The sequence below is a fragment of the Diorhabda sublineata genome, chromosome 4 (assembly GCF_026230105.1).
Source record: "Diorhabda sublineata isolate icDioSubl1.1 chromosome 4, icDioSubl1.1, whole genome shotgun sequence".
NCBI lineage: Eukaryota > Metazoa > Arthropoda > Insecta > Coleoptera > Chrysomelidae > Diorhabda > Diorhabda sublineata.
Genome location: NC_079477.1, coordinates 25035690 through 25048736, shown reverse-complemented (window position 1 = coordinate 25048736; position 13047 = coordinate 25035690). Strand labels below are relative to the sequence as shown.

Below are 13047 nucleotides of genomic sequence, written 5' to 3'. Positions count from 1 at the left end.
GACGAAGTGGATGAATGTGTTTCCCATTTTAAATCTCACAGTTTTAATCAGAGTCTTCAATATTTCATCCATTATCAAATCAAATATGGAGGGACTGAGTGAGTCTTCTTATCGGATTCTTATGTTTACATTTATATCTTCCATTGTTATTTGTCTCACTCTGATTTTTCTTTGGTTCCAAATTTAATATCTTGAATATTCAGCTTCAATTAAATTATAATAAAAGTGAAAAACACGAAATGACTTTGAAGAAGAGGTGAACTTAACCTAACCCGCGATCAATCTCTAAATAGCAGCGCCGCGCCATGGCCATTCCAAACACTTAAAACCTGGACAATATGAGACCACGTAGCTCTGTAGAATTTTGTCTCAGTTTCAGACCGTGGTTTCATTAAAATAATTTACAATGTATTATTTTAGATGATTGCGGCATTTGTGGAGGTAACAACAGCCGTTGTCAAGAAATTACTGGGAAATACAACACTCCCGCGGAAACTACTGGGTACAATAGAGTTGTAAGGATACCAAAAGGCAGTTCAAACGTTAATATAACGCAAGATTCCTATCCGCACGTCGACGACAATTATCTTGGTAAATATCATCCATCTGGCAATTCGGTGATAGTCACTAACGATTAAAAAACTGTTTTTATGCGCAAACGCAGTTTTCATGCATTTTACGTTTAAGCAGAATCATATGGAAAATCAATTTTTAATTCGATGATTTTTTTAGTACAACGCATGATCGCAATCGATTGTTCTAATTTGAGTCAGAACAAATTTGATACCGGATATGTTTTTATTTGTAGTACTGATCGATGGTGAAACTGGAGATTCGCTTCTTAATGGTAACTTCATGGCGAATACAGACGGTTTAGATATCAAATTCGGTAACATCAAGTTGAAATATAGCGGATCCGGTACGCCCGTAGAATGGATAAATAGCGAAAAGAATAAGAAGCTTCCTAAGGATTTGGTCGTTAGTTTTTTATCTATGAGGACTTTATCGCCTCCGAATATTCAATACCGATATGTCATAGATGTCAAAGAAGCGCCTAGGTATGTTTTAATATTTATAGAAAGAATGCTTTCTTTCAATATTTTTTTTCCGGTAGAATCAAACCAAATGAATTTAAATTTTTTTCAGCAAACATAATATAGTTAAAAATCAATATCAACAGTCATAAAAAAGTATATAAGTACTTAAAATGAACAGTACCTATAAAATCATATTCTTATGCTTCTAAATCTTGATTTTAGTTTTCTTCTGTTTCAAAATTAGTTTTTTGAAATAATTTTTGAAAGATTGATAAAAAATTGTCGTTTCGACTTTTCTTCAAATCTTTATCAAAATATGATAATGACACTGACAATTTGCGTATTCATATTGACCTATAGATCACCTTCATCATGACTATCAAAATAAGAATAAAATTAAATTAGAACTTTGTTCTAATAAGAAAAATTAATTTTTAGCAGTAGTCAATTAAATTATTTGTAGTTTTATTAGAATTTACAAAATAATAATTGTGACGCTGTCTATATAGGGCAGACATCTCAGTTTTTAGAAATTAGACTAAGAGATCATCAATACAAAAAAAATTCTTGAAACGGAATCAAATACACGAGAAAGGCTATTTGAACGTCGTTATCAATTTTAAATGATATTATTTTTTTGAGGTAATGTTCGTTTTAATGTTTACTATTGTTCATGAAATTATTTTTTTGATAAAATCTTATATATTATTTAATAATATTATAACCTTATTTTAACAACTTTGTTAGAAATAAACAATGTTGTAGACAAAAAAGCCTAGAAAATGTAGTAGCTTGTTGCTCATATTTTGAACAAGATGTATTTTAAGGGATTTGTAGTCGTTTAAAGGTTATTACTGAACTGTGCCAATCATTAATAATGAATCTATTGATTATATTCCAAATTTCTTAATCGAAGACAAAATAACTGGAATAACTGATTGAATTAGTTTCATCAAAAATAGTGAGATGGCTTATTATAGAGTTTATAATTGATTACAACTAAATTACAAGTACTATATATGGTCCTTCGAGCCTTATACTAGTTTTTATCCGATTCGAAAAACCAGACAATTTAATTGTGAGTGTTAGTGTGGGAGTAAGTTGTTAAAATAAGAAAAAACGATCTTAAATCTTAAGTTTTATTCAAATATTAATTTTTAGTTAATTTTTTTCGTATGTTTGCTGAACTTTTAATCAAAATTTTTTGTATTAACGATATTTTTTGGTGTTTTTCATTATCAGGTATCCAAGATATCATTACAGTATCTACAGGGGATTTGTAAGAAGGTATTTTATGAATGTATTACGCTTTTGATGTATTAGTTTCGTTTTCTGGTGAATGGTTCTACGTCTATATTTATTTATTGTATTGGTAATAGTGATTCGATGTTCCTTAGACTCTTGTTTAAAAATGTCTACGACGTATAGTTCGATTCCGAAACTATATTTAAAAATAATGAATTTAACCAGAAGATTTTTAAGATGTACAGAATAACCTCGTAGGTAAATAGAAAACATACAATTTATTTTCGTATTAGTTGAGCGAAGTGGTGATTTTTTGATTAAAAAAATTAATTTAATTGTAGCCTTTAATAGTATTTAGAAACATTTATTTGTATGTTTTTTATATACTACGCCACTAAACGTGAAAACCAAATAACCACATCTAATCGATGCTTGCTTCTGTCTATATAAATTTGACTGCATTGTATTTGAGGTTAAGTGTCTTTAAGTCAACGAGAAAGCGTCACTAGGGGAGCTCAGACTTGACTACATTGTATTTGAGGTTAAGTTCTTTAAAGTCAACGAGAAAGCGCCACTAGGGGAGCTCAGACTTGACTGCATTGTATTTGAGGTTAAGTGTCTTTAAGTCAACGAGAAAGCGTCACTAGAGGAGCTCAGACTTGACTACATTGTATTTGAGGTTAAGTTCCTTAAAGTCAACGAGAAAGCGCCACTAGGGGAGCTGATGTAGTGTGAGGTTTCGGAATTGTCAAATAAAATATCACTGTTGATTAGAGATTATCAGTTGTCGGTTCATTATGGTCATGAAGGAAATTACAAAATAACAAACTCGTGAATATTTTGAAGTGCACGTTTGTCAAAAATTACCTCGCAATATAATTTAGTCTTGTATTTTTTTAAATTTAGCTAGTAAATAAAAAAAATGCTATTTTATTTAAAATTGGTCTAAATATGGTTGTCGGGGGTGAAATTAGTAAAAAATGTCTTCTCTGAGTTAGAATTGGTCAAAAAGTGAAGTTAGTTAAACCAAAAAAATGGATTTTCTTGTTTCAAAAATGACTTTTCCAATATTTAGTTGGACGAATAATAAATTCTGATTCAATAAAAAATTAATTCTTATGTGACTAATCACTTAAAAATTGTCTTCTCCGAAATTTCATTCTCTTAAAAAGTTTTTCTATAAATAAAATCGTTAATAAAAATTAAAGTTTACCAGAAATGTTATTCTTTGGGTTAGTATTGTCAAAAATGGCTTTTATGAGTTTAATTAGCCTTTCTGAGTTTAGTTAAGTCGAAAAATGGCTTTTATGAATCAAAAATTATTTTTTATTGTAATTCCTTAACTTAAGACATAGCTTCTTTAAATTTGGGTTTGGATTAAGATTGTGAAAAATGACGTTTCTGAGTTCTGTTACGTCAAAAAATGACTTTTCTGAGTTGAAATTGGTAATTTTAAATCTATTTTGTTAAAAAATGGCATTTCTTATTTCAATTTGGTCTAAAAATTCTTGTTACAAGTTCTTCTCGGAAATAGGTTTATTTGTGTTGAGATCGCCTTTTCTGAATAATAATGTGTCTTTAAAGGTGAAAACTTCAGTATTTTGAATTAATTTATGGCTTTTATGATTTGAAATCGATTAATAAATTATTAATCTAAGTATAATTTAGCTGAAAATTGACTTTTCTGAGTCTATTTATATCAAAAAACGGATTTTTAGAGTTCGGCTTGGATAAAAAATGTCATTTCCTATTTCTGTTTGCTTGAACAAGGTCTAATCTAGTCGAAAAATGGTTTTAATGGTATTATTTTGAACAAAAAAAGATTTTTTAATAAATTTATATCAAAAAGTTTCTTGGTTTCTTCAGGCTTCCCTAAATTCTCTAAAAAATGATTCTTTGTGCTGGTTTTTTGATTACTTCAAAAAAAGATACTCCGCAATATAATTCATTGAAATAGAACTTCATCAATTTTATGTTGGTCTAAAAATGGATTGTAGCAGAAAAAATTTCTGAGAAAATATTTTAAGTCGAAAAAGCCTTTTCTGAACTCGAATTTGGTTAAAATTTCAATTCGATCTATTGAGTTTGGTCAAAATAGGCTTATTTCGCATTAAGGTGGTCAAAGAGTGGCTATTTCAAGTTTAATTTTTTTAAAAATCTCTTCTAAACTCGATTTGATTCTTTGTTCTTCTTTGTTGATTTTGGCCAAAAACCCAATCGTTTGAACTTTTTTTAGAAAATTTATTGATTTCCAAGTAGTTCCTACCACTTTATACACATCAAGATAAGAATTTGAACATTACAACCTTGTCTATCGGTTAATTTTTTTGTCAACCCCCTCCCCATTTCAATTATTTACTCTTATTTAAAATAATGAATTAAGGAAAAAGTTTGTTCACTTTGTGACACACAGCAACATCTCGCTACTTTTTATTTCATACAAATTGAATCACTACAAAAAAAGGACTAAAGTCGATTTGCTAGGAGATTTCTTGCTTTTCATCTCCAAAATATAGACATTGGCAACATTGTTTAGTGGAAATTATGTCAAGATTTACTAAGTCTAACCAACTATAACAAGCATCTATCGTAAATTGAACTGAAATTTTTAAACAATGGGTTTTAAAAAGCTAGATTTCGTCCAATTTTTATCTAAATATAGTGCATTGAATTCACATTGGAATAATAGTTATAAATTCCATTTCCAACAAAAGAGACGGCATTGTTAGCGACATCTAGCTTTTTATATTCATTTCTCTATGGATTTAATACCGTAACTTGAGACATTTGGTGAAAATTTGACGTATAAAATTTTGGAAATCGACAAAGAAATTAAATTGTTGTTACTTAACATCATAGTTTGCGAAACAAAATGTTTTTTTCCATATTTTAATGTGACAGTAAATAAGCACAGAAAATTGTAAGTCATATTCTTTCTTACAAGCTATAACCACTTGTTTTTCATTTCTTTTCTCTCGTGTGCACCAAGAAAAGTAAAGTTACCCTACAAATCCTTCATAGGAACTGAACCCTTCTGTGGTATCAGCTACAAAACAATAGAAAAAGCATTGCACAAGAAGGTGGATAGGTAAACTATAACCAGAAAGATCTGATAATTGTATCAACCTCAGTAAAAACAATCTACGAATACTAACAGGAGTCCTGTCGGGGCACTGTCGCCTCTATGGACCCCTGAGGACTATAGACTTAGCAGATAATGCAGCGTTTAGATTCTGTAGCACGGAGGACGAAATCTTCAGAGCACTACATCTGGTTTCATATTAAATAGATGAGGATCTCTGGTAGCTACAGTCATCCCACACTTTAAACTGTCTAAGAGGAGTTGGAATTATCACATCAGCTATAAACACTGGATCCTCCAGTCTCGCGGCAAGAAAAGGGGAAACAATAGACCTTTTGGTCGTGGTGTATATGATAAAACAGGATCTCTGGTAGCTACAGTCATCCCACATTCTAAACTTTCTGAGAGAAATGGTTTTAATAGATCAGCTGTTAACATTGGGTTCCCTAGTGTCCCTAGTGTACATGGTGCCCTAATATATAACAAACTTACCCAATCCGTTGGTTCCAATACCTGCTAGTTTATAGTTTTTCACGTTAACAATAATAAAAATAAGATAAATATAAGTAATTGATGTAATTTGATTTAATTCAAATTGATAAAAAAGAAAGTTGTTTTAATTATTTTCCAAAGAAAAAGTCAAAATTTAAAAAATCTGTTTGTGTTCCATTATCTTTGTAATGAAACACCCTGTATTTTTATTGAAAATAAAATACTGAAAATATATGCTGAATTTCAATGAAATATAATCTGATATTATTATATGCCTAAAGAGATTCAATTCTTAGTTGTTTTAAATGTTGGTAGATGCTGACTTATAATAAAAAAAAATTGGTAATAATTTTCAAGTTTATACTGATCACTCTATTTCTAAATAAAATTCATTCTATAATTTACCGAACAATCTAGTTGAAAAAAAATGCAACTTAAAAAGTGTATTACTCAATTTTCATAGTCAATTTCTGAACACCCCGTATAAATTTTTTGGAAAATTTTTATAAATTGAAAAAGCTTCAGGTGTTAATCAACCAATTTCTAATAATTTTCAACTTAACTCGCTTAGTTTCCAAAAAAATTTTTTTTGTGATGCGATACACACCACTATCAACATTTAAAAAAACAATTAAATAACTAATTGAATGAGGCATAATTATATTTTTAATAAAGTCATATCGAAATTTATTATAGATTCTAAAAATGCAATAAAAGTACAGGGTGTTTCATTAAAAGGTAGTTACGACACGTGAAAATAGTTTAATTGGAATTAAAGAATAATTCCTCATCGAAACATTTTATACATAACCTCACAAATTTGCAAACTATGAAACACATAATACCAAAAGCCGGGATCGTTCAAAATTTTTTCATAATTCAATATTTTCATGAAAACGTTTCAAGTTATGGTACTGCATCCTTAAACGCTCAATGTAATTTGACATTTTAACTCGCAACACAAATAGAAGTTTACACACGAGGAAATTGAGTATATCCATCAGCCCTGGATGACGTCTAAGTTGGAATTTCTGGAACCGTTGTTGATATTCATACTGAACACACTGTTTACACTAACACTACACCAACACTCACGATTACACTATTTGATCCGCGTTATCAGAGATTGAAAGTAAACTAAAAACTAATGCATCGACTTACCTTAAATTTTCCCAGCAATAAACCTTGTCTCGCGAAAATAATTGTAAATATTCGCTCCAAGGAGGTTTTCCCGCTAAAATTAATTTTCGCCAGTCAAGGTTTTTTGGTGGGAGAATTTAAGGTAATTAAACTCGTTAGTTATTAGTTTACCTCGGGTCTCTGAAGACGATAACATGGTTATCGAAATGCGCGTCAAACAGTGTAATTGTGAGTGTTGGTGTGAACAGTGTGTTCACCTATATGACGTATTTTCAAATTTGGCAACGTCGTCATACACGCAGTTAATATTTGAAGATATAATACTGAATCAATTACAGTTATGGTTGGCAGATAACTCAGAATCAAGTTTGGTCGAAGTGCAATTCCATTTGCGAAGGTAAATCCTTCAGAACTCCGATATGTGTAGATTTGACAACGCAGGCCGAAGTTCCAACAACTTTTTGCGATAACTTGGACGAAAGTCAAGTGCAAAAACGAGATTGCAACATGAATTGTCAGTTGACTTGGAATATTGATTGGAGAAGCGAATGTTCACCGCAATGCGGAAAGGGGTAAGTGAATTTAAACATATACAGAATGTCCAAAAACTCTCCTTTCAGACCCAAATTACATATACAATGTGTCTAAAATATATACATAAATCAAATTAGGTTAGATGAATTTTTAAAAATCGCATTTGTTTGATAGGAGAGTTTCTCAACACCCTATATAAAGTATAAGTTACTGAAAATTTTTTTAGGATTCGAAATATCCATTACAACTGTATAAAGATGGACAAGAATAATCCATCGTACAATGAACGTGTCAATGACAGACATTGTACCGTTTTACCAAGACCCCCTGCAATGGAATCTTGCAATACTGTCTGCAATACAACAAGATGGAACTATTCTCCATGGTCAGAGGTAAGTAGGTGAAGGGTAAGGGATAAATAAATATACAAGAAAAAATAGAAACCAAAAGTAAAATCAAATAGAGAAAAATAAGAATCCAGATATTTATTAAGAAAATAATGATGAAAACAATGAAAAGTATAAAGAAATGGATTTGGAGATGCTGTGAGGAAAAAGTAAAAGACCAAAAGCAAAATTTATTGAACAGGGTCGAAGAGAGGAAAAGAAGGGAGAATCTAGTACTGAAGGAAGCAATAACAAAGCAATACAGAAAGAAATTATATAATGAAGAAATCGATTTGGAGAAGATGTAAAAGACTTAAAGCAAAATTTAATTGAGCAGGATCAAATAGAAGAAAGGATATAGTACGAACGGACCGAATAAGAAAGCGGTTTACAAAGAAATAAATAAAGAAACCCATGAAAATAATAAAGAAATCCATTTGGAGAAGCCGTGAGAGAAAATCAAAGACCAAGAAGCCAAAATTGATTGAGCACACATCAAATAGAAGAAAAGAAAGGTTATAGTACGAAAGAAACGAAGAAGAAAGCAGTTTACAAAGAAATAAATAAATAATCAAATAGGGGAAAAGAAAAACCATAAAATAATGAAGAAATCGGATTGGTGAAGCTGTGAAGAAGAAGTAAAAAGATCAAAAGCAAAATTGATTGAGTGAAAAATAAGAGAAATGTTAATGTAAAGGAAGAACGAATCTAGCAAAAAGGAACAAATGATAAAGGATAAAGAAATTGAATTGGAAATGTTGTACAGAAAAAGGGGAAAACCAAAAGTGAAATAGGTTAAGTATATAGAGAAAAATAGTCAAGTAAAATAAGTAAGAATCTAGCACACAAGGAATAAATAAGAAAACAGTTTATAAAGAAATTAATAAATAAAAGCTAGTAAGAAGATGAGAACAAAGAAGAATCTGGGACGAAATGAACAAATAAATAAATTGAATGAATGAAAAGGAAAAGAAATAGTCATTGTAAAGAAAGAATCTAGCAAAAAAAGAACGAATGAGAAAGCAATTTAAAAACAATAAGTGGAGAAAATTATAAAAAGGATAAAGAAATTGACTTGGGAAAGCTGTAAAGAATGCCAAGAGTGAAATTGATTATGTATAGAAAGAAAAAATAGTCAAGGTAAAACAATCCAGCACACAAGGAACAAATAAGAAAGCAGTTGATAAATAAATAAATAAAGCAAACAATAAAACCGATAAAGAAATCGATTTTGGAAAGAGGCAAAGAAGAAGTGAAAAACCAAAAGCAAAACTGATTGACTAGGATCAAATGAAGAAAAAGAAATAGTCAAGGTAAAAAAGGAAGAATCTAGAACGAAAAGAGCAGATAATAAAGCAATTTATGAAGAAATTTGAAAAGCTAGTGAGAAGATGAAAACAAAGAAGAAAGAAATGGACAAATAAATAAAGAAAATAACAAAAAGTAAAAAGATTTAGATAGGAACAAGTGAAAAAAATTTAAACAGAACAAAAGAAATATTTCATCGTGGAGTGTAAAATGGTATTCGGTCAAATTAAAACAATAAATAATCACACATAAATATATTTTGACACATATCTTACTACGACATCTCGTAAACATCGTTAATACCTTCATTAATAACTTCAAATAGATATATTGGTGTTTTGTTTTTTCAGTCTGTTTAGTTGTACCCTTAATAAATAATTGGTTCGTTTCAAGAATTTTTTTTGAAAAATTGACGCACTCGAGCGAAAAGAAGAATGTCAAAAATAAACTCGGCTTCAGAAAAAATTAAATTCATTGTAGTATTTTCGTCTTTTATATTGGTTGTGAGCCAATCTTCAAAAAAATATGGTCGGTGTTACGAGGAGTTCGATTCTATAAGTTTTTGGTCAGTTATTTTTCTCAATAATCTAATATTAATTTTTTTTATATCGACAACAATTGATTTTGTAGTTACAGATATACAACAAACATTTTTTTATATTATAATAAGGACGTATCAAAAATTATTTTTTAAAAGTTAAAATTCACGTATTGTGAAAAAGTAATAAAATTTAGTGAAATAACGGAAAATAAACTTTAAAATCAATAAATATGACAGTGAAACATCCCCTCACTCTGAGAAACTGAATTTTTCTACACAATTATGTTTTCGAGCAAACTCAAATTGATTTTGATCAGTTGTAGACCCAATTTGAAGACTAAAATTAGGCCAATTTTGAGCGAATTTTCGAAATTTTCAAGAAAATAAACTTTAAAATCAATAAATATAACAGTGAAACATCCCTCGCACTGAGAAACTGAATTTTTCCACACAATTATGTATTCAAGCAAACTCAAATTGATTTTGATCAGTTGTAGACCCAATTTGAAGACTAAAATTAGGCCAATTTTAAGCGAATTTTCGAAATTTTCAAGAAAATAAACTTTAAAATCAATAAATATAACAGTAAAACATCCCTCGCACTGAGAAATTGAATTTTTCTACACAATTATGTTTTCGAGCAAACTCAAATTGATTTTGATCAGTTGTAGACCCAATTTGAAGACTAAAATTAGGCCAATTTTGAGCGAATTTTCGAAATTTTCAAGAAAATAAATTTTAAAATCAATAAATATAACAGTGAAACATCCCTCGCACTGAGAAACTGAATTTTTCCACACAATTATGTATTCAAGCAAACTCAAATTGATTTTGATCAGTTGTAGACCCAATTTGAAGACTAAAATTAGGCCAATTTTAAGCGAATTTTCGAAATTTTCAAGAAAATAAACTTTAAAATCAATAAATATAACAGTAAAACATCCCTCGCACTGAGAAATTGAATTTTTCTACACAATTATGTTTTCGAGCAAACTCAAATTGATTTTGATCAGTTGTAGACCCAATTTGAAGACTAAAATTAGGCCAATTTTAAGCGAATTTTCGAAATTTTCAAGAAAATAAATTTTAAAATCAATAAATATAACAGTGAAACATCCCTCGCACTGAGAAACTGAATTTTTCCACACAATTATGTATTCAAGCAAACTCAAATTGATTTTGATCAGTTGTAGACCCAATTTGAAGACTAAAATTAGGCCAATTTTAAGCGAATTTTCGAAATTTTCAAGAAAATAAACTTTAAAATCAATAAATATAACAGTAAAACATCCCTCGCACTGAGAAATTGAATTTTTCTACACAATTATGTTTTCGAGCAAACTCAAATTGATTTTGATCAGTTGTAGACCCAATTTGAAGACTAAAATTAGGCCAATTTTGAGCGAATTTTCGAAGTTTTCAAGAAAATAATAAAATTAAGTAAAACAACAAAAAATAAATTTTAAAATCAATAAATATGACAGTAAGCCATCTCTTTACACTGGGAAACTAAATTGTTTTTTAAAACAAAATCAAAATGATTTCGTTAGCCTCAAATACAAGTACTTTCTTAAAAAGTTAATATTCTCACATTCTAACCTCTAATCTACTAATTCAACATTTTTTATTTCTTCTTTTCAGTGTAGTAAAACTTGCGGGGGTGGTATACAAAGAAGAACAGCAAAATGCGTGGACTATACTTATACACCTATAGATGATTCCTATTGTAACGACAGCGAAATGGTCACAAATCAGATTTGTAACACTGAAAACTGCCCTGAATGGATCTTGGCCGAAAATTCATCTGTAAGTAGTAAAGAAAATATTATTATTTATTTAATAAGACTAAATCATTGAAATTTATTCATTTTTTATCCTGTTATTATCAACTTTATAGAAGTAAATTCACTAATTACTTATCTATAGCCATTTCTATGGCTAACCATACTCTTCGGCTACAGTATATGTTTTAAAATCAAGGATAGGATTTAAAAAGCAAAATAACAAACTGATACGAGAGAAGGAAATAAATAGAAGAATTGAAAATACCAACAAAGTATATTATGCTCTGGTCAATGGATTAATTCATAAATAGAGAAATTTCAAGAGAAACCATGTGGCTCCAATGCTTAGGTGCTAAATTAGCAACAAAAAACAAAATACAAGCTACAGATATGAAATATTTGATAAGAGTAAAAAGAGTGACAAGAAAGTATAGAATTAGAGAAGAGCTGCAACTAATACCAGTCATTGAATTCATTGAAAAAAGGCAGTGGAGCTGACAGAGACATCCAGAGAATGGGCAATTCAAAACAAGTAAAAAAAGTTTGTCCAGCAAATGGGCAACAATAAATAAACAGAGGAATACCAAAAGAAACATGGGACGAAGTGATAAGAAAAGTTTTGAAGAAGAAAAATGGAGCGAGGCAATGAAGGTTGTTATGAATAAGAAGAAATGGACAATAATTGTAAGCAATTGAATTATTAAATATTGTATCTGTAAATTGTTGTATCCTTACATCCTGAAGGTTAGAAGGGAATTTAATTATATATAAATCTTTGCAAGCTAGATTATAAGCGTTTTCGTAGTGGGATTGTGGCAAAATTAAACACCAATATATTTCCGAGCTTTCGAATACTTATGTATTCATCGTCTGGGTATTAATTAGTTGAGTATTGCGTCAATTTGAATATTGATTTTTGAAATCGATGAATTCAATATTTTTTAAAAGAACCAACGAAATTGAAAACGTTACGTTTTTTAACTAATAAATTTCCAGACGATGAATACATAAGTATTCGAAAGCTCGGAAATATATTAGAGTTAGTACAATTTGGTGTTTAATTTTGCCACAATCCCACCACAAAAACGCTTATATGTACATCCTTCAAAGTGAAGCTGTTAACTTATATTTTTGTTTATAGTGCTCATCAGTTTGCGGTGGAGGTTATCGAAATCTAACCTATTATTGTACCCTCGATGGTAGGATTCACGATAATCATGATTGTGATTTGAGTAAGAAACCTGAAGATAGGGAAATTTGTAACGAACAGGACTGCGGAATTTGGGCGCCGTTAAATAGTTACCATCCATGTTCTGTTACTTGCGGTATGGGAATCGAAAGGAGGATGTTCGTTTGCATGAAACCGGATTATTCTGGAACTTTAGATGATATATATTGTAAAAATCTTTTGTTACCTACAGAGACCAGAATGTGTACTAAACCGCCGTGTGAAGTAAGACTGCCATTAACTCGTATAAAAATCGAAATTTATTTTTTT

The 13047-nt window shown here is 29.9% G+C and overlaps 2 protein-coding genes across 13 annotated transcripts in view; one reads left to right on the top strand and one right to left on the bottom strand.

Annotated features, from left to right (window-relative positions):
• Positions 1-13047, bottom strand: part of LOC130442436 (WW domain-containing oxidoreductase) — a 136121-nt gene that overhangs the window by 99929 nt on the left and 23145 nt on the right. For 2 of the 10 annotated variants that reach the window (XR_008909773.1, XM_056776543.1), the window contains exon 7: positions 9464-11569. The exons of 6 other annotated variants lie outside the window; for them this stretch is intronic. The gene's annotated coding sequence lies outside the window, so the exon portion shown is untranslated. Of the gene's footprint in view, positions 1-2436; positions 2479-4221; positions 4882-9463; positions 11570-13047 lie in introns of those variants that run through there. 2 more of the 10 variants (XM_056776541.1, XM_056776539.1) reach the window with 2 other exon arrangements.
• The window catches only part of LOC130442435 (A disintegrin and metalloproteinase with thrombospondin motifs 9), a 213014-nt gene that overhangs the window by 185950 nt on the left and 14017 nt on the right, over positions 1-13047 (top strand). For 2 of the 3 annotated variants that reach the window (XM_056776533.1, XM_056776532.1), the window contains exons 20-25: positions 421-591; positions 809-1058; positions 7335-7568; positions 7757-7922; positions 11407-11571; positions 12691-13002. In XM_056776533.1, the coding sequence (XP_056632511.1) occupies positions 421-591; positions 809-1058; positions 7335-7568; positions 7757-7922; positions 11407-11571; positions 12691-13002 (1298 nt within the window). Of the gene's footprint in view, positions 1-420; positions 592-808; positions 1059-2279; positions 2325-7334; positions 7569-7756; positions 7923-11406; positions 11572-12690; positions 13003-13047 lie in introns of all 3 variants that reach the window. The other variant, XM_056776531.1, reaches the window with a different exon arrangement.